Source organism: Betta splendens, chromosome 17 (genome assembly GCF_900634795.4).
Source record: "Betta splendens chromosome 17, fBetSpl5.4, whole genome shotgun sequence".
Classification (NCBI taxonomy): Eukaryota; Metazoa; Chordata; class Actinopteri; order Anabantiformes; family Osphronemidae; genus Betta; species Betta splendens.
The window spans coordinates 6,581,886-6,603,263 of record NC_040897.2 but is presented as its reverse complement, the minus strand read 5'-3'; the positions used below and the strand labels follow the sequence as shown (position 1 = coordinate 6,603,263).

At 46.3% G+C, this 21,378-nt stretch overlaps 2 protein-coding genes and 1 long non-coding RNA gene across 4 annotated transcripts; 1 reads left to right on the top strand and 2 right to left on the bottom strand.

Annotated features, from left to right (window-relative positions):
* The first annotated feature begins 37 nt into the window (after window positions 1-37).
* LOC129603256 (uncharacterized) lies at window positions 38-1,263 on the top strand. Its single transcript, XR_008692994.1, has 2 exons — window positions 38-119; window positions 649-1,263. It is a non-coding gene; the product is annotated as an uncharacterized LOC129603256 (long non-coding RNA).
* On the bottom strand, window positions 1,007-13,410 carry crtc1a (CREB regulated transcription coactivator 1a). Of its 2 annotated transcripts, XM_029131171.3 has the most exons (15): window positions 13,060-13,410; window positions 11,398-11,514; window positions 11,159-11,284; window positions 10,235-10,296; window positions 9,972-10,066; window positions 9,789-9,868; window positions 9,675-9,715; window positions 9,410-9,588; window positions 9,156-9,301; window positions 8,955-9,047; window positions 8,732-8,830; window positions 7,713-7,817; window positions 5,914-5,997; window positions 5,645-5,825; window positions 1,007-5,254 (listed from the first exon to the last, which is right to left on the bottom strand). In XM_029131171.3, exons 1-15 carry the CDS (start codon window positions 13,183-13,185, stop codon window positions 5,106-5,108), a joined length of 1,683 nt encoding a protein of 560 aa, XP_028987004.1. In that variant the 5' UTR covers window positions 13,186-13,410; the 3' UTR covers window positions 1,007-5,105. The 2 variants fall into 2 exon arrangements, with proteins under 2 accessions (XP_028987004.1, XP_028987005.1); XM_029131172.3 differs by lacking the exon at window positions 7,713-7,817 and having other exon boundaries at window positions 13,060-13,407.
* A 4,830-nt stretch (window positions 13,411-18,240) lies between these two features.
* On the bottom strand, window positions 18,241-20,380 carry LOC114844959 (bone morphogenetic protein 2-A). Its single transcript, XM_029132686.3, has 2 exons — window positions 19,836-20,380; window positions 18,241-19,344 (listed from the first exon to the last, which is right to left on the bottom strand). The coding sequence occupies exons 1-2, from the start codon at window positions 20,149-20,151 to the stop codon at window positions 18,599-18,601; spliced, it is 1,062 nt and encodes a 353-aa protein (XP_028988519.1). The 5' UTR covers window positions 20,152-20,380; the 3' UTR covers window positions 18,241-18,598.
* Window positions 20,381-21,378: the final 998 nt, after the last annotated feature.

Genomic DNA, 21,378 nt, shown 5'->3' with positions numbered 1-21,378 from the left:
TGACGTCCGCACGCAGGCGAGTAAACAGCCGCGCCACAGCGCACCGACGCTCCCGAGGGTTCCGCTAGTTCCTCAAGACACCCCACTTATCGATAATGTTTCCATCACACTGTGGCAACGTGGGGAATTCTCATTATTTAAGTATCTTTAAATCCCACTTGATACGTGTCTCATGTCTCGTGTTTCTTTCTAGGGGATTTGTCTTGTTAGGTTGAAATTAAGGTGTAGATAATGCTTAATTTACCATGGCGACAAATAATCTAACGTGATGAAGATCTTACTACACTTTTAAATGCTTCATTTTTCTTATTATACTGTGATCAACTTCTAAAACACGTCCATGGGCTTTTTAAAATCACCTCAGAGAAACTGTACTTGTTGTGTAACACAAACATGATTCTTGAAAAGTTTTTTTTTTTTTATAAATGCTTAAACAAAAATAGCAGGCTTAACTATGTTCAATCCCTCTTATTATATAGGCTACAATTGTGTTAAAACAAAGGAAGTATTTAAATTAATTTATTAAGTAAATGTTTAACTACAATTACATCATTTACAAAGCCTCACACACACTTTAGAGTATATAGATAGACATATATAGACGTGTTTTACACGTATAACAGGAATATCCATGCCTTTATGTTGCAGGATTCCACCAGTAGATGGAGCCCACAGAACAAGCCACGATCTGCAAACCTACTTTCACACCATCAGGAAGCTGAGACTAGAAGTGTCCACTAAGTCTTACCACCAGTCAAGTTGAGCATTCCTTTTTCCGAATCCATCCTACGTGCAACATGTCCGGTTTGAACTCATTAAATCATTTCTGTGGACAGAGTGGGAGAAGTAGGGCAAGTGCTCGAAGCTGCAGAGTGGGTGAGGAAGTCTAAGTTATGCCAGTTGTGGGGGCTGTAATGATCATGCAACTACTTCTTTAGCATTTTGTGATTTAGCGTTTGTATTTGTTGTAACCCACCTCATGACAAACACAGACTGAATAAGTGGCTTGTTTAATCAGATATATTTATTTTCCTTTACAAATAATAAAGCAAAGCTACAAAGACAGAAGCTTTCACACAAGAAAAATACATCAGGTACAGTTCAAACAGGAGCGTATTTCATCTTCAATACAGCACACATTTCCAGCCAACTTGGATTCTTTTAGTCCAACTTGACAATTAAAAATAGAAAACACACAATTTGAAAGGAAAGAAAAAAACAAGGTGTGAACCAGTCGTTTTTTTAAAGGGTTAGCTCATGAAAGCAACAACTCGCCAAGCTGTGCTGCAGAACGCTAGATTTTGCATATTCTATGAGCGAAATGTTTCCTGTTGCTGTGAGTGGACGATAGGAGCCTAGTCACGGCAGTAAAATGCATGTGCTGTGTTTGATAAAGTATCACTGTACTTAAAACAAAATACATAATATAACAAATTTAGCTGCCATTGTCTGAGGCCTAAACCAGCACGGGGCTTGTCCTCAAAATGCACACAAAGGATTCATAGATGTGGGAAAACCACTGAGTGAATCTATTTCATGTTCCTGATTCAGTTTGTGTTTTAACATGTCAAGTCAATCTGAATATATCTATATACAGCATGTAAGTCGACTGTACAGTATTTTAATCTATTTTTTATTTATGTCTATTTCTTACACAAGATTTAAAGTAATAATCCTTACAAAATAGTGTTTGCCAGCATATTTATAAGACATAGGTTAAACTAGAGGCGTCATGTTAAGCAAATTAACGACAGTATTTTAAATATCATGCAAAGAGTCATGGACAAGATAGCATCAGTTGTGTTCAACGTAAACAATGCCTTGACAAGTTAATGCATGGAACACTTTTTACTCCAATAAAGTATTTAAAAACAGTAGAGTATTTGTGCCAACAGTTACAGTAGGAGGGTGAAATGTCTCTGTATTCTCCCACTTATGGCTGTTTTAAACTTTGGCTTTTATTTATTCATTTATTTTGGTTTAACTGTTGATTAAGTAAACAAAAAACATGATGTGGATTTTAGATGCTGAGGACAGATTCACTGTCAAATTAAATCCAATAAAATCTAACTCATAGCTATTAAAAAATAATAATAAATAAAATTGAATTTAATGTAAATTGAAAAGTGCTTTGAGGGCCTTGAAATGCAAAGAAAAAACTATTCAGAAATTCAAAAGAAATATATTTTGTGGTCTTAATATTTTTTCGACACTACTTTTTAATTTTCAAACAGCAAAAAGTGGTTCTTTCTAGTTATTTCTTATTACAGACGTTCAGGGAGAGAAAAACAAACATTGCTCTGTTGTAAACTCTAGTCTCTGTAAACACCAGCGCGACACCAATGGATACCTGAATGTTGCATAAAAGGGTGGCGACACATCACTCTGAGCTATGTACAGGAGCACGAGTGGGATCCCAAAACAACAGAAACGGGGACGTACGAGGACGTCGGGCTCACAAGGGAGTGGAAGGTCTGGCAGAGAATACAGAGCCACAATGACACATTGCAGCACAGTTTTTCTCAGTGCATTTTTTTTTCACTTTGACATCATATCACATAAAGCACAAAAACATTGTTCCTACGATACAGCCATATACAAAGCTAGTCTATAGATTTACCATGACATAATAAAGCTCTGTGGCTATTGCACAGAAAGTAAGCACATACTGTATATTGCGGTGTAAAACATACTTAACAACAGCTCCTACTGTACGTGTGCATTAAAGGCTGATTACCATATCTCAGATGCTTCACTTAGCAGTTATTTAGCCAACACATGACACTGAGTTGAAAAAAAAAAGAAGACGAAACACAGTTTTACCAAACGAGAAAAACAAAACACACAAAACAGAGCAGATCCTCGTCTTTATAGGAAATAAACCTCAGCCGCGAAGGAAGGACGGTGTCCAGAGTTACGTGCAGTCACAAACGTATTGAGTTAGAAATACGAGCAACACAAACTGGCATCATCAGACTCATGATGCATCCAAAACTTGGAAAAAAAACGTCTAACTCATCACTTTAAACTAATTCGATGACACATATCAGAACATGTTGGATTTACATTGTATGAGAATAATGGGGAGATATGCAGGCACAGGAGGACCCTGACACACATGATGCTGCTCTTGTTTGAATGTTGAGTTAATGGGATTGGGATGAATATTAGTCTGCTAGAAAACAATTTATATTAATGCCATGAGAGTTTTGATTTCACCTGAATAATTCTATGTTAATATGCAGTTCTAAGGGATTGATTCCATCTGGCATTTTAATGTGCCCTGCAAATTCTGAACGTTCTCACCTACGAAGTGACAGTACACTTGTACGTCTACCTATTTCAATAATAAACGTTTAAATTGCTAATCAGTTATTAATTATGCATACATTCTAGTTGATTCAGTTCTGTTTTCCCAGTCATGCCATTATTAGCAGAAAGCTGCAACAGGGAAACTGCGACTGACACGCTATCAAAATACAAACGTTTCCCAAAATTTAGGAAAAACTGTGTTACAGTGGACAGCTAACAAAATACTCACAGGTTAAGTAAAAACAGCTTTTAAATAGACCATCTTTCTATGAATTCTCTAAAAATAACTATAAATTTGTCATAATTCTTTTTTTTTTTACAAGAAGGCAGGATTACTTGAAGACAGGGCAAACAGGTCCAGTGAAAATAACAGTCACGGGGTGTTTGGTATATCAACTTACGTAAATCCATGTTTTAAAGAAATGCATAAAGTGCAATCATGACGCACGGGGGACACAGCTGTGAGTCAATCAGAGAGACACTGGGGGGGTCTGAGGAGCACACAGGACTCACAGGGAACAGGTAAAAGGTACGAAGAACACAAGCGTGATGAGAAATCACACATACGACGGATGACAGTACGTGAACGTGAACCGGCGAAGGGTTTTGGTCCTACAGGACATAAAGGCTGGAGATGAGAGGCGATGAGGATGACAAGATGGCAGCAGCGCCGCTGTACAGATGTGACCTAAATACATTCTTGCATCAACAATGCTGTTCTAGTATAGAGGCAGTTCAACTGTCTGGAAAAATAGATTTATTTCTACTACTACTACACTGAGGTCACATCTTTGGGAGTTAATCCAGGAGAGTTTCTACCGTAACGCTCACTGAGCTCGTTTCTCCTCCAAACCTCAGTGAGAGAAAAAAATGTAGTGATTTAAAAACAGCATCAACCAAAAAAAAAAAAAAAAAACACACCCAAAACACAAGAACATGGCACCTTTGCTGTGCATCGCTTGAGAATCGAGCACCTTGCCTTCCTTTCCGTATGGGTTCGTATAATAGCGTTTCATTTTACAGTCCTCGATCATTCACTGAATAGTTTTGCATAGATACCATTAAGCAAAATCTCATCACATTCTGTACATGTAAAAAATAAAACAAAACAACAGTGTAAACATTTGTTTCCTTACAAATACCTCCTTGATCCTTTTCGATTTGACCCACACATGAATGCGATGGTGATGAGTGGATAAGGGAATGGATGGGCACGCCTTGAACGACAGTAATGCAGTCGTGAGCGCTGTAGGCCAAACCCGCTTTGAAACAGTAGAAGCCACCGACTCCCAGTGCTTCCATCTCATTTACATAGAAGTCGTCTTTGTATGAGAACCAAAAAAGTCGAGCTCTTAAGGCAAAACAAGTATGCACAGTGATCTGTGATTTCATGCATAACCTATGACTGCTATTTACCATGGTCCAAATCAAAACGCGTCCTTCTCCAGACAGAACAAAGGGGGAAATCACAACAAGCCTGACCTGGGCGCCTCTGTCGACGTATACGGGGATTAGTGGGAAATGAATATCTGCATGGGATGCACTGCTGAGAGCAACCAGCTTGGCACAGAGGGAAGCTAAACCTGACAGGTGTTTCCTCTGAGTCACCGAGCCGCTCCACTGCTAACACATCTACAGGTTTAGTCAGTGACATTCTCCCCTCGTAATAGTTACATCAAGCTCTTTCAAATATAATACACTTGTCTAAAATAAATCATCTACAGGCTGGCAGCAGTCAGTGTTTCTTCCGCTGGGGTTGGGCCCCACGGCGGCGGCGCCTACGCACCTGCCGGCTAGAGGCGGTCGAGGCGGAACGCGTCCTCCGTGGCGGCGTCGGCCAACACCATGTCCGGGTCGTTGAGCATGTGCAGGCCGTCCAGCGTCAGTGGGTCGATCTTGAGGTCGTCCAGCGGGAACGGGGAGTCGACGTCGAAGTTCACATCTGTGGACAGAGAGCAAGTCAGGCCCTTGGACAGTTGGGGGGTGGGGTCTGCACTCACATGAATAAAGGGATTACTTAGGGAAGGCATCATACATACAAAACCAGAGCAGTGGCTGCAACACGAGGCTGTTATGGTCTTATAATAATGTGGGAAATTGAAAATGATTCCAAAGCCTGTTAAAGTGTGTGTAGTTCTACAGATTGGAAAAATAACTTTAATTCTTGTACCATCTAATAAGTTACAACATCTGATGATTAATCACGTTTTTTTTTAGGCTCCTGATGTTTAATGCCATGTCACCGCGCTAGACGTGAGCACGGGCTTTATTACAGTCAGACTCTGTCTAATAAGACACGGTCAAGAAGCGGCGTCATGTGCCACGGCCGCACCTGTGAGGATGATGTTGGGGATGTTGCCATGGTTACTGTAGCCAAGCTGCTGCGAGTCCTGCAGGTTGCAGTGGCCACCGGTCAAGCCCATCATCAGCGCCTGCGAGTAGTTGAGGGTGGAGGTCTGGTTGTACAGGCCGTCGGAGCTGACGGGGGTCTCCATCATGTTGAACTGCTCCAGCTGGCGACGCCGACAGAAAGACACACGTGACGGCCACTGATTTCTACCGCAGCGGCGCTAAACTGTGGGGATCTGGTGTCACACGCACCTGCTGTGAGAGAGCGGTGGCCTGAATGGACGGCAGCTGCTGGTCGTAGAAGTCGGAGAAGACGCTCCCCAGGATGGAGTTATGCTGCGACACAGGCAAAACACACTCGTGAGACGCGTCGGATGCAGAGGCGGCTCAGACCACACGGACTATGAGAGGGACACAGTCATAACAAGACAGCGCTTCACACCGGCGCACAACAACCGCGGGAGGTCGTTTCGAGGTCTGTCTGCGTCCAGTTCAGGCGAGAACGTGAACCAGTGCCGCGATTCAGTGCTATTCAGTGCACGGCTCAGTTGACAGTCCACCAGGGAACCCATACATGCAAGTTAAATGCCTGTAGAGTCTCAGCTACACCCGTGTTTTCTGTGATGTGCGTGTGGAGCAGGCTCAGCTTTACAGTTACAACACGGTCGGCAGGAATATTTCATGAAGTGAGCAACTTAAGTCACTCAAATGCCACTTTGGAAGCACTAAATACTGAAATAAATGCATGACTATAATAATGGATAAGAAATAAATAGATAAACAGAAAATGTCCATCATAAAACTGCATGCTTCCTCAGCTGCTGCCTGAATTTAATGCTTTAATCGCCGCAAACAACGGTAAATTCCCCCCGAAGCGAAGTGGGATCGTTTCTTCTCCTTCCACTCGCTCTCTTGATCCAGCAACAGAAACGCTCCTATTTCATCACGGCCCCTTAATGTATGAGTAATCGGATCATGTTCTCGTACTCTCGGCCGGTGCTCCTCCCAGTTCAGAAGCGAATTACCCGCGTGCGCTGCAGATGTCCCCGCAGGCTGAAGCAGCAGAACGGAGCTCACTGCTGTTTGGCCCACGGACCACCTCAGGATGAGAAGTGAACCACTTCAGCTCAGGAAGGCAAACACACACACTCTGCATCAGTCCCATGGCAAAATACTCATTTAAAGGGCGGATTATTTGCTTTTCGTGCCTAAAAATATTAGCTAATCTTTATATAGTAAAGATATAGTTTATGCTTCCACTTCCCTACCAGAGTTTCAAATCTCTATTCTTTACAGCGAGTGCAGCAGATTCACATCTCTGATCCATGTTTGCTTTGGGTGTGTTTGCTTTATCGTGAAGCAAAGCACCCTGTAAAAAGCTGCAGCTCGTTGAAACGTAACCATGAAAACAATCAGCAACGTCTCCTCAAAAGCCCATTATCATTCGTGGCCCCAGGCAACAGGACGTAAAAAACCTCACGTCGGTGCACAACAAAAATAAAACAACAACACAAAGACCTGATAGACACATACAGTATCAAGTCCAGCGTAGCGGGGCTGGGGAGGAAACGGCTGAAATGCAACGTGGAAACTACAGAAGCAGCAGAGGAGGAAGGTCGGGGACACAGCTACGACACGACACAGCAAAGACACGGAGTGTTTCAAGTGACTGGTGCTCAGATCTGGGCAAAACAGGCTCCACAGTGGATTTAACTCTGTGTCACGGCCTCATTTCCTGCTGCAAATGTGCTGAAGGTCAGGTACCTCAGGCCTCGGCTTCCTTTGACCTTGTCAGTTCATAAAGCTGCAGGCGTAATTAATCACACTGATTACATGGCTTCGTTTCATTTTGTCCTTGTTTTGCTTCCTCGTATCGTTCTCGCTTTCTGTTTCAAACTACTTTTGCCCAGATCTGCTGATGTGGAGACAGTCAAAGCAGCTGCAGGTGGGGCAGTCACAGAGTCCAGCTGGGCAACCACACAACTACAATGCAGGGGGACGGTGACGGTCATAGAGGGGGAGCCAGCAGCTGGTGGTTCAGACACCCTTACTTGAGGTGAGCCTCCAGGTGAGAAGCCTTGATTGGAGACGGGGGAGGTTGGAGACTGATTGGCAGAGGATCCGACCCTACTGCGGTACTGTTGGAGGGACGGGGCCTGATACGAGAGGACACGTTGGAGTTATGCACGGTAGAGGACTGAATGCGAGTGTGGAGCCTCAGGCACGTTTGTGTGACTCTCCCTGTCGACCGTTTCCCAGCGTGAGGCCGCATCGCCGTCCTCGTTGGTTGCAAACAGTTAAATCAATATCTGATAGTGAGATCAAATTAAAACCATTACAGTATGTAAACAAGAAAACAACAGCGAACACCATGTGCTAAATGTCACATTAGTGCAATAATAATACTGAAAAAAGATCTGAGAGAAACGGGAAAAACTACAGGGAATTAATTAGTGGAGAGAAGCGCTGCCAGCAGTCCAGGCCGAGCAGCTGAGCGCTGGAAGTCGAGGATGAGAGAAGCGGGAGGCGCCAGTGTGTTTGTTGTGATCCGTCACGTGTGCTCTTGTCAATACATCCAAGGAGCGGAATCAAAAGACGAACGACGCGATCGCACGCTCTGCTCGACTCGCGGGAAAGAAAACGCACGCTGATGCGCCGAAGCGGCTCAAGGTCTGTCGATAGAGAAAGGCGTCGGTGAATGGCTGCAGGTTTGAACTCCCGGGGTTCGTGGCTGTGGCGCGGCGACTCCTCCGACCCCACGCTATTACCCAGATGAGCGGGAGAATGTAGGCCACTGCGTTCTGCAGGCATCCAAACACATTCCCAGAGCAACAGAGGCAGAGCCGGAGCCAAGGCCTCAAGGACGCACAGCGAAAACACCACGTCTTTCCCCTGAATTCTTAAATATAAACCCGGAAAAAATAAAAATAAAACAGAACTCAACCCTCACACATAGACTGGTGAATGCTCGCATCCCCCCAGTCCCTTAATAGCAACAACAGACAGCGAGCAGGAGTCCGAAGAGGCCAGGCCTCCATCATTAGGCTGCGCTGACGCGGGCGCTGCTCACCGTGTTCATGTCTATGGTCATGTTGCTTTGAGAGGACGTCTGGTTGTCCGTCGTGGAGCAGGAGTTCACAGACGAGGGCAGCTGAACCAGACCTGTCGGCTGGGAATTAAAGACGGGAGTCAAATATGAATCAGAAACGGATCCCACGTATTTAGTAGCCTGAGGGACCCTGGACTGACATTACTGTAAGCTAGGTTTACAGTGGTGCTGAAGGGGAACTCACTTGCTGGCTCTTGTGGGTCTGGGACGATGGCTGCTGACTGAAGAAGGCATACTGGGACAGCTGCTGCTCGAGATTCATGGCATTGATGGCCGCCTGGGGGGGAGCGCACAGGGATAAGGTTGCGATGTTTCATATTCAAAGTCTGCAGCGTCCTTAGATGTTCACGCAGCCTCTCTCATCAAAAACACGTGGATCATTTACCTGAGAAAGGGTGAGAGGTGGAGATGTCGGCGAGAGCTGCAGGTTCTGGTGCTGGTGGGAGTCTCCGGCGTTCAGGATGAGAGGAACCACGTCGTCCTGCTCGGGCTGCATTTCCATGGTTACCGTGGGCTGAGAGGAATTCACTCCTACCCGGCACGCAAGAGAGAGGGAAAGAGTTTTCTCAACAGCGCACAATGCGTGAGCGGGGACGCTCCGAGCCCCGGTGGCTGCTCGCTTTAAAGAGCTGGGCCCACCTTGCGTGTTCGCCAGGGCTTGCGTGCTGCCGGAGGAGCCGAACGGGGCGGCCGCCGCGTCGTCCGAGTCGATGGGGTTGGGCAGCGGGGGAGGGAACTGGATGTTGGTGAGGTCGGGCAGCGAGCCGCCGGTGTTGTGGGCCGCCGGCTTCAGCTGCTGCTCCGGAGTCGGGAAGATGCTGCAGAGGGAGCGGACGGAGAGGTGAGGATGAAGGAGCCGAAGACAAGCAACGGCAAATCGAATAAAAATCTGGAAAACACTCACTGGATCCCGGGAACCTTGCAGGGTTTGGACCTGGACACGTCCTACGGAGGGAGAAACGGGAGCTACAGCATCACAGAAATAGACTAATACCTAATCCGCATGTAGACGCTCCACCTTTTTGCAGTCCCAGCTCGGTTCATCTTCATCGACCTCCTGTTTAACCACCTCAGACCCCGGTACCGTCAGCAGGAGAACTAGACACACAGAGAGAAGCCTCGTCAGCTCGTCGGGTCTACGGGCGACAGTCATGATGACGCCGAGTCGCTCCGTGTGAGAACTGTGAACGGCGGCGCGTGCCTCGTTTTGGCTGCAGCTCCTGGGAGCCGCCGGTGAAGGAGGCCTGCAGGACGGGGGTCAGCGTGCTCTGGTGCAGGGCTGAGTCAGAGTTTGTCCTGCAGCACGAGAACGGGAAGACGGCTCCAGTGAATAAATGGCATGATAAAGGCGGAGAGGTCGCTGTCTAATTCTTAGTCTGACCCTGAAATAAGGGATGAGTCACAACCCTGTTCACGGGGATCTAGTAAACTCTGTGACTCGCGGCCGCGCGGAGGCTGCCTTACCTCCTCCAGCTGGTATCGGGCGGCGGTGACAGATACACGGAGCCATATGGACAGCTGTCAATGTGAGATCTCAGGTTAAAGAAAATACAGCTGAAGGCTTTGGCAGGATCACGCCTGGAAATCGTTTCAACGCATGAATTCATTGGAAACGCACAGACAGGACGCGCCAGCTTCACCATCACATTAGTCAGGGCTTAAATCGCATTTAATTAATGGATCATTGTCATTGTTTCTATCAAACATATTCAGGTTGACGTTAGTATTTAAATAGAGGATTAAGCCATTACTAAACTGCGTAACTACAATAAATCACCACTGGTCAGTACTGTATGTTTGGTTATAATGAGCCTGTGTTATTATTATTGCATTATTAATCAGACTTATCTAAATGAACTACGTCAATAGATAATGTGACGAATGTGTTTGCGAAAGCTGTTCTTGGTGCTCCTGCACGACTGCATCGCATTTTATAGACGAGAGCATGAATCACAAAATGTAGCACCGCGTGTGAGGCGTTCAGGCGCCCCACAGAATGTAGGTCATCCGTACATCTGAAGGACTCAGGTCCCAGCAGCCGATTCCCACAACAACAACAACAACAACAACAACAACGTCTATTGTTGAACTCTCACTACAAAACATGAAACAAAACATTTTCTTCTAATTTCATACAAGTGACCACTTTGTTTGCTTGAGAGCAGGCAGCATTTAAAAGAACCCTGGCTCCACTTCAGGGTGATTTAAGCTGCTCCACACCTCCACAGATGTTTGTACTTATGTGGCCTGAACACACATTGTGTGGGTGTGTATGGGCTGAACTTCAATGTAATGGAACTTAATATAATGTTAAATGAGAGCTGACTAAAAAGTTATTATAAAAATGAAGATGGACACAAATCACAATATGATGTCATTAAAGGATATCTGGCGTCCGTGTTTGTCGACAGATATTGGTTTTCGGTGGGGGGACGTGATGCGGTTCCGGTCGCGGCAGACTCTGTCCACTAAGCCGTGGTGTCGCGTTGATCTGTTTGTGTCCAGCCCTGAAGTCTGACAAGCAAACAAACGGTAACAAATGAAGCCTTTCCTTCTGTTCCCAACGCTCCAGGTGGAATCTGTGACTGTCTTTGACGCGGATATGTGAATGATCCTCGAGCACTCACTTGAAAAGGCACTTCAACTGTGTTGTTTCCGATCTGATTGACGTTGGGTAAGGATCCTCCGTAGAAAGGAGCGCGGTTCTGGCCCAGCTGCAAGTACTGAGTCTTCTGCAACTGTAACTGAAACACCAAACAACGACAGGTATGATGAGAGGTTGGCTTTAAAAAGGAAAGGTCTATTAATGTCAAACCCTAGTCACACTTAAGTACTGACCAGCTGTTTGAAGTGCACAACTTGTTAACTCAAAATGAATGAGACCCCGCATCTATTTGAATAAGCGAAATACAAAGCTGCTACATCTGCAAACGTCATTATTGTATCATTATTTCACAGTGTGAACGTAATAACTTCAACGCGGTGTGAAATTAAAGGTGGAAGTAAAACACTTCAGGGGGAATTAAGAGGGGCTGAAGTCGTGCGAGTGAATTTCCAAAGCAAACTCCCTTCATTTGCATCGGCCGCAGAGAACCCGAACCAGCTCGATTCAATTTTCTCCCGTTCATTACTGTCGAGGAGGTGGAAAATCAGATTAGATCGACTCCTCCGCCTGCGTCGCTGGTGTGTTTTCCGTGCGTCTGTTTAGATGCATACGCGTGTTGACTGACGCTTACGCGCTGTAACAACCCAGTAACTGTGACACACACACACACACACACAAACACACACGGAGCGATGGATTAACAAAAACAATAAGATCCACCGCGTCGTCGCTGACCGCCATCAGCTGTTCCACTGGCAGTGAGCCAGCGCAAACGGGCGCAGAAACTAAATGGAACTCGGCCATCGCTAGGGACAGCATTTACACCTGCGCTGAGGAAGATGAGTAGGAGTAGTTCTGACTAGTTAATCATTTGACATTGGAAGCATTGTGGAAAAACAGCACACGTGTGCATGACATATGCAAAGACGCGGGGCGAACCGCTTCCCCGCGTGCACATCTGGCCTCTCCTCATCCCGACAGTTGCAGAATACAAAAGACAATGCAGCGGTGCCATGTTTGCGGCGCAGTCGGACGCAGCCTGTCAATCAAGCTTTCACTCAGCAACAGTCGCCGCCGAAGCCCTGCCTCCGCGGGGTTTATTCCAAAGGCCTGCTCCGTGCGTGGCTTAAAAGCCACATAATCTGCTGGCCGTCATCTTTGGTGTACATGTCAGCGGCTGCGGACCCGTGCACGGGCCCGAGGACCTGTCCGACAAGTTTACAAAGCCCCGGTGCGCGCGCACGCCTCGACAGACATCAGTGCCATCGTGCCCACACGCGAATTACTGGGTGTCGTTAAAGATGTGGATGGTCAACCGCCGTTTCTTTCAATCAACCCCTCTCTGAAAAAAAAACCCCAGCCGCAGTTGGACGCGCGCAAACACGCACGCACGCCCCTCCGCCTTCCACTTGCGTGGGACAAAATTCGCACTAAGTTTGTCGGACGGAGGTGCGCGCGATCCATTTTTAGCTCCGGGGACCGTCACCTCGCGCCACCCGCGCTCGCCGCCGCCGCCGCCGGGAGCGGCGGACCGCGGCAGGCGGGACGCGTCCTCCTTTGTTATTGTTTACCTCTCCCGCCGCGGCTGCGTGCAGCCGCCGCGCCGCTAACGCAGATTTGACAGCTCGCTGTAAAACAAAACCGAGAGGGGGACGTGGAAAAGCACAAGAACCGGTTCCGTTACCCTCGCCGCGCGCGTAATGCTGAGGTCTTTCATCACTTCTTCAAACGCCGCCGTCTCCTCCGCCTGCTTCTGGTTATGTAAAGCGATTTTCTCGCTGAATTTCCGCGGATTGTTCGAAGTCGCCATGTTTCGCTCTTCTGCTCCGTTTTCCTTCAATGGTCAATGTCAAGATAACCCGAATGAATAGTCTGAACTTCCGGCTAGAGGTGTAGGAATAAGTGCAAACAAAACGCCGGGGAGGCAAAAACCAAAGAGGAGCAGAGGTCTGTCCAGCAGAACACGAAAGCCCCAGAGGCATCAGATGAGCATCAGGTGATTATAGATGGCGTGAGGGCCAAACCTTTAGATTTAAAGGATAAAGCACAGTGTGAGTGTGTGTCACTGAAAATCTTAACCACGTGAAGACTGAAGAAAAAATGCTCTGTGATAACAATCACCTGCTCGCTGTCATTTTCTTAAAATAAATAAATTAAATATTGTATGAGAATTAATTTTTTTACTGACTCGTTTTTCCTATTATTATTTGTATGGTATATCATATGTATATGTATATATATATATATATATATATATATGTATATATATGTATATATATATATATATATATACTATATATATATATATGTATATATACTATATATATATATATATATATATATATATATATATATATATATCTATATATATATATATATATATATGTATGTATATATATATATATATATATATATATATGGTTTCTTGCATTATAAAAAGTATAATAATCTTTTTTACGCACAAACATCTGAAAAAATATCGAATGCAGAGCAGTTGTTCAACATCATCTGAGCGCCAAATGTCGTTTTTTCATGTTTCACCGAAGCTCATCAAAGACTTTATCAGCTGTCCTATGACCGACCAGCTGATTAACCACAGGCATAGTCTGCTCCAAAGTAAAATGTTGTGCTTTTATTTTGAAGCCCAGCCCGTTTAGTTTCCGGTACACTTTAGGTTGTCGCTGTCTGATTTGACAGACTATGTTTGATCGAGTCGCTAAGCGGGGGTGTACTGGATGCGCACCGCACATCTGGACTGCGGAACGACCGCAAAGAAAGTGTTTTGACAGAAAATTCCCATTTAACAACAGTACTTTTATAATAATAATAATAATAATAAATTGTTAATTGTTAAGTTCATTTTAGAATTTCTTGGCCCGCTGACTGAGGAACACACTGTCACAACATTGTCTAGCACCTCATAAAGGAGTCGAACGTGACTAGACAAATGACAGCGGAAGAGGCAGCTTTTCTGGAATGTTTCTCGTCACCTGCTGCATTAATCCGGTAAAAAGGTCGGTACGTGTTCATTCTTGTTGCACCTCTGCTGTGGAAGTTTAGTTCTCAGTTATTACACCTTTACGGCAGCCTGTCAAATTTCAAGAAAGCCTCTCATGAGCTGAGTCAGTAACTCACATGCACATGAAAACATAAAACCTCTCAAGCATTTGTTTTTGCTCAAAGGCCAAAAACCCCACCTACAATTACTGTTTCTGTTTTTTGTTGGGTTTTTTTTGTGCTTTGTTTTGTTTTTACAGACGCCGACGGCAGAGTGGAGCTGTTTCGTCGGCCATTTAGAGCAGTGTAATTTAGTTGTAAAGTAACCATGGAAACGTGGAAGACGCAGCGACTCCAGGGCAGGTGGAATGAAGGCGTCTGATTGTTGTCTTATTGCTGAATAAGCCTTTGAGCTGCGTCTGTGTGTTGCAGTGAGGAAAACCACAGGCTTTGGAGGATTTTCCAGCTGTCCTTTGTCACAGATTACTAATGTTTATCTTATTCAAACATGCTGCAATGTTATTAACAGCACAGAAGCAAAACCTCGGAAGAGGGAAGGTTTCGCTTCACTAGATGAGGTAAACCTGAGAGTCTGGAACGGCGCCTAGTGTGTTTTAATCGCCCAATGATTCTTGGCCACTGTGGCCTTTTGTGGTGTAAGCTCAGGTGAACACGGTGTCACTGGGACAAAGTTTAAGAAAACAGCTGATCTGGGTCAGTGTTGGGACACATTAACAGAGCACTAACAGCTGGATGGGGACACTCAGGCCTTTACATTTGTTGACATCATACTAAACATGGATGCGTGTGAACCTATTACTTTTTGAACATGTCTGTAGATTAGTGATTGTGGATTCTGCACAAATGTGCAGTAATCGTCACGATGAGGGGTTTATGCACCACAGCCCGACTGATGTGACATTGACAGGGCAGTAAAGCCTGAAGGGTCCAGCATCAGTTCATCATCACTGTGTTTACAGTAGCGTCTGGAGAACATATACATGTGGGTGAGTCATTCAACTTGGTGGCTGGGTATCTGCTGCGTATGGCACGGAGCTGACAGTAGGGGGAGCTAGAGATCCTGGACGATAAGCCTGCGTTTATATAGTTTCAGTGGATCCCAGTTTTTATTGCATCTAAAACTTTGTTTCCTTCGTTTCTTTAAATCCTCATTTTTTATGCCAGTGGAGGCAGGAAACCTAACAATAAAACAATGTCCCGCTGAGTTAGAATGAACACGCACCCGCTCCTGTTCTCTGACTCATAAATGTTCAATTTGACAAAAAGCAGCTCCGGTCAGCAGCTGTGATGATCAGAAATAACATTTACAGGAAATCCTCTGGTTTCGGCTTTTTTTGGTCGCCCCCTCCATGATTGCAAGAAAAGGGAACTTCATTGTTTCAAGTGCGAGGCACCTAAGTGAAAGCGTGTGACTTCACTCTCCATGCAGACCTCGACCCACAGAGGAGCCCGTAACGGTAAGATCAGTGTTCTAATTGGCCTAAAAATATCTATTTGTTTTACATTGAATCAACTGTGAATTTTGAAAAGAACAAAGAGTTTAAATTAATGAAGATTGTGTGTTTGCGCATGAATAAATGACTTACAGTTGTTTCAATAAGCTAATAATATAATGATAATCAGCCAATAATTGCTCATGGCCGTGTAAATAAACTGCAGTTACTCACTTTCATTCTTTAACTTTCACTTGTTCAGATCATGAACGTCACCACCTTTGCGGTACCATCTCCCGTCCAGACGAACGGAACCAGCTCTGGTCCCGTCTCCGCGGGTCTGGCCGTGGGGCTCACGCTCGTCTTTCTGCTCCTCGGAGTCGCGCTCGGCGTGATCGCGTACAGACGCCACGGCAAAAGGAGGACGGTGCAGTTTGGACGAGACCGAAGCCAGAAGAAAGAAGACGCGTCGGAGGCAGCGCGCGACGCTTCCCATCCCTACACCAGCATGTACAGGGAGTCGTCGGCAGGACAGAGCCCCATTTATGAGAACGTCACTGGAACGTCCGCGTGCAACAGGCCTCCCATCAACCACAGCAGGTGTGTTTTTATTAATGTAGGCGCTTTTCACAGTCAGGGCAAATACAATTCGGGCTTAAATCCAGGGAAATACTGAATTTAAGCCTCACATGACACTTCAGCACTTGTAGAGCAGAAGGGTTAGAAGCAGTGAAGAAACACTGGGTGCATGCTGTGAATTTCCACATTTGGCTGTTGTAATGTTGTAAGACACCGCATGCACACAACTCAGCAGGCGTCGTCGTCGTCTCGAGCGCATGAATCAGCTGCGCTCACGAGGACTTTCTCAAGCGCCGCTCGCGCCACATTCCTCATTCCCCGCACGTTGTTTCTCCTCAGACCGTCGCACGAGCCCGAGGAGGATCCGTACCTGCAGTGTGATTACGTAGACGAGGCCATATACAACAACGACCCGGTGTGTAACCTCGCCCTCTTCCCAGACTCCCAGGAGGACGACGTGTACATCACGCCCCAGTCGTGATGGGACGCGTGTGGCTGAAGGCCTGAACCTGCTGCTGCTCCCTCTGCAACACAAGCAAAAAACCAACCTTACGGGTGAAACATGTCGCTGCTCCAGACTTGGAGGCAAAACAAAAGATTTTACTATGTTTATGTTATATATATATATATATATATATATATATATATATATATATATATATATATATATATATATATATATATATATATATATATATATATATATATATATATATATATATATATATTATACGTCTTTGTTTTTGGCACTGTACAAATCAGACATGTGCCAACAGCTCTGAGCCGTTGAATGGTTCACTCACTTTCATTTTGACATTTATTTAGCAGAAGTGTTGTATCATTATATATATTATTTTACATATGTATATAGATGTGGTATATAGCAGTAATCTTTCTAAGGTTTGCCCAATCGGTGAACTTTATCACATTTCCTATACTTAGCAGGCTCAGGGACTCTATGGATGAGGACACTGCTAACAGAAGTTGCATCATCTGCTACTGTATATACTGTACAACAAACACATTGTATTTAAACATTAATTTTGCAATTTTTGGTGAAAATAAAATGTAAAATTGTGATTTCAAAAGATAAAATTCCTAATAAAAGTGGTGTGACAGGTTTTGGGCTCATGTTTCATGATTCCTCTGAGCAGGAGGCACCGAGACCACGGCTGAACATTCTATCAACTCTGTTTTGTTTGTTTTGGATTTTTTTTTTGCTCTGTCATCTTCCTTGAAATTGTTACACCAAAGCTGCTTGTGTTGTTTCCCACAAGTCTACACTAAATGTAAATGCATAACAAAGTGCAAAAATATGCTTTTACATCACAGACAGGCGAAATGTGCACCACAAAAAAGTAGACGGTTTCACGATATGTGAAGAAGAATACAATTAAAAACTGTGTTACTACTGTTTTGTGGGCAGAAACATACAGACAGGATATGAAAATCTTGCTGATGCACAGACAGAGAGAAGCTCCTTCTCATTTCTGTTTTATTTGAAATACGACATGGGGAAATAGTTGCGTATGAACCGTGCTTCAGTGTCTGTTTGACATACATACGCCAGGGGTCAAACCTCTGACTGACTTTACAGCAGGACTTCATCTGAGAGCGAAGCCGTTAACACTCACTGCAGTTGTGTAACAGCGAAGACAATGAGGCCGCTCTGCCCGGACTCCTCGCTCACGTCAAACAAAACACTGTGGGAGTTTCGCCTCTTCACGGTTTTCGGAAAGAGGCATTTTTAAACCCTTCGATGCTGACGCCGCCTGACGTTTCACAATGTGAAAAGGATTTCTGTAAAGGAAAGAAAGTGCACAAATGGAAGCCACTAACACGCTCACAGGTTTATTTTGAAACAGACACAGGTTCCCTGAGTTCACAACCGAAATGTAAAAGACAGAACACAAGTAAAATACTCAGCAATAATGAATAACAATAAGTATTACAGTACAATAACAACAGTAACTAGTGCTCATAATAACTACAAATACTGTACAACAACACCATAAATAGAACTTTAAAATAAATAGATACGATAAAGACACAAATAAACAGATGACACGACATGAAACAAAGTAGTTGCACAGAATTCACAGGGTCGTCTCTTTTTTTGCCAACGTAACATATTATTTTACAGCCAGTCAAAGTGCTCCAGTTACGTTTAAACACACACACACACCAGCGGCCTCAGGCGCAGTTACATTTGGTGACGATCATGTCGTCGAACGGCGTCAGCTTCAGCCGCCCCCTGCTGTCGTAGTGCATGAGCACCAGGGGCTCGTAGGCGGCGGGCACGCAGCAGGGCCCCGGCGCCCCCCCCCGCGCGGCCTGCTGCAGGCGGGCCTTCACCTGCGCGTGCATGCTGGCCGGCTTGTAGTTGTGCGGGCAGCTGCCGTCGCAGTAGTGCATGGTGTACTCGGCCGGGGCCACCACCCAGTCCGTCCAGCCGATCTCCTCGAAGGACACGCTCAGCGACTTGCGGCAGCACCACCCGCGCTCGTCGCACTCGTCCTCCTCGCTGGAGCGCCGCGGCCTCCGCGGCGGCCCGCTCCGCCCGGGGCCCGCCTCCAGGGAGATGGCGGGGCGGGGCGGGGGGGCGCCGGCGTCCGTCAGCACCCCCACGTCCACGACCAGCGTCTGGCCGTTAGCTGCCGCCCAGGTCTCCACCTCAGGGGTGACGTCCATCGCGTCCGAGGCGCTCGAGGCGTTGGCCCGGGTCAGAATGTTGGACTGGACCGGACTCCTCCCGTTGATTTGGACCTTCACCTCCTGTCTCGCTCGCGGCCGACCCGACGTGGGTCTGTCCAGGATCTGCCTGGAGACCTGCAGCTCCGCTCGAGCCAGCGTCAGCTCGCTCAGGAGGTCAGCGTTCTTATGGAAAACAGCTCGGTACCACTGCCTCCGTCCGGCTGAGTGTGGATGAAGCAGCTCCACTGAAAAACACGAGGACACATTAGACCCCAAAGTCACTAAGTCATGATTCACAATGTTTGACCGAGGCAAACACATTTTAAACATCACAGTAGGTCGAATTTTCTCATCATTGGTTTCTTGACTTAGTGAAAACATCAAACCAGTATCTGAGTAGTCTGAGGCGCCTCTGACACGCTCATGAGTCCTAAAAGCTCAGAGGAATGTGTTTGCTTTGTTTACTCGATGAGTTTTTTCTGACTTTCACGCATAAATTTCCAAGAAGCCGAGGTCCTTACGCCAGAACTGCGGGGACGGGAGTTTTTTATAGAGCTCGTAACCAGTTCTTTAGCTTTTGTCTTCACCTGAAGAGGTGAAGTCACACTGCGAGATCTCTCCGCCGCCGATGAAAGGCTCCTTTCTTCTCGCATTCAAACGCCTCAAAATGGCTTTTCACGTGGGTCGAGTTGAGCGAGTGTCTCGGCGGCGCCTCCCTGTCAGACAAAAGTCTCACCTGTGGCCGGATGGAGGACGGCAAACTGCCAGGTTTCTCCCGCGCGGCGGCTGGCGTTGCCTCTGGCCTCCCTCAGCGCGTCTCTGTACAGCTGGTACATTCGCTCCAGGTCCTGGTCCGGAGCGGCCCGGTTCGGTCTGGGCTCCCTGTCCACGCCCAGCGAGCTGAGGATCCCCGCCCTCAGCGCCTCCAGGAGCTGGGCCCTCCGGCCCGGCCCGTCTCCTCCGGGCGCCCGAGGCCGGCTCTGCCCCACCCTGGAGAGGGAGAGCAGCAGCAGCAGCACAAGGCCCGCGGGTCGGCGCGCTGATCGGAGCATGGTGATTCTGCCAGGTGGGTCCGGGTGAAGAGCGCAGAGCCGCGTGCGAGCGGGCGGACGAGGCTCGTCTGTGTTATGAATGAAATTCTTGACATGCTTTTATTTATAGAGCGCCGGTTTTTGCCACACCCCTGCCTGGTAAGGTGAGCCTGTGATGGGCTCAGCTGGGCCCATATGTTATTAGAAGGCAACACTTTTTTTGTGTGTCGGCAACATGTCACCTATCAAATTCCGAATCTGCGGAGTTAATTTGCTTCCGCCTCCTTCCACTTTTATGAGCTCACTGTGTGTGAGATCACAGGGAAGAGGGGTGGGGGGGGGGACTGAAGGTAGAGCAACATGCTACATCACCATGACTGTCCGCTTACACGTCACTTAACCAAACAACCACCATATGTCCTCATTTCTAAGAAAACTGACAATGTCCAATTAAGTCAGCTGCTCCATGGTTAATGATAATGTGAGCGTTTATTTATGTAAGGCCGCGAATCTGTGTGTGTGCAACCTGGTCAGAGGTCAGAATGTGCCACAGATCCACGACGGACTAGAGGCAACGGGTTCAATTGTAACAAGCTACAAGAGTTAAATGCATATAAAATGATGATCTTTGTGTCATCCCTCAGTCTGGAGGCAAAAAGTCAAGGTCAAGTTTAAAAACTGGATAAACAAGCAGCGTATCTGTTGTGCGTCTGGGACAAGGCCAGGTTTATGTAGTCCCCTCATGACATTTCTAATGCAGGAGCAGTGAATGTCATTTATGGCTAAACAGCCTGAGCGTTGGACTGAAAACACACCGGGGCAACTGTGACTCCTGGGTGGATGGAGGCCAAGTATTTGGCAGTGTATAATTAGAAGTGGGTCTCTTCTGTGGCTTTTTCTCGATTGCAGCGCTGTTTCCTCACCCTGTTCTGTTGACATTTGTGTAACTGACCCACTTTTCCACGCGATTCCACCAATTATCGACATCGACATCATCGTTACGGAGAAGTATTACTGTGCTTTTCCACAGCTGGACAGTAAGGATTGTACATCATAGGTGGTTTATAAAAAGCCGTGTTACATGTTAATGTATACTTTCAGATGTAATAAAGTAATAAAGCCATAAACGGCCCCCGTTCGCCCGTTCGCACTGGTTTGAGGAGTTATTAAATGTCACCGCTCCGAGCTGATGCAACCCGCAAACAGGGTTTCATGATTTGGAGACGACCGGCGAAAAACGCACATCTG

Excerpts from the sequence above, each read along its gene's own strand:
- crtc1a (XM_029131171.3), bottom strand. The coding sequence starts at position 13,185 with ATGGCGACTTCGAACAATCCGCGGAAATTCAGCGAGAAAATCGCTTTA. Across the intron at positions 9,302-9,409 it reads AGCCCTGGCGAACACGCAAG|GAGTGAATTCCTCTCAGCCC; the intron begins GTGGGCCCAGCT and ends CGTGCCGGGTAG. Across the intron at positions 8,831-8,954 it reads AGACCCACAAGAGCCAGCAA|CCGACAGGTCTGGTTCAGCT; the intron begins GTGAGTTCCCCT and ends TTTAATTCCCAG.
- LOC114844959 (XM_029132686.3), bottom strand. The coding sequence starts at position 20,151 with ATGCTCCGATCAGCGCGCCGACCCGCGGGCCTTGTGCTGCTGCTGCTG. Across the intron at positions 19,345-19,835 it reads CGTCCTCCATCCGGCCACAG|TGGAGCTGCTTCATCCACAC; the intron begins GTGAGACTTTTG and ends CGTGTTTTTCAG.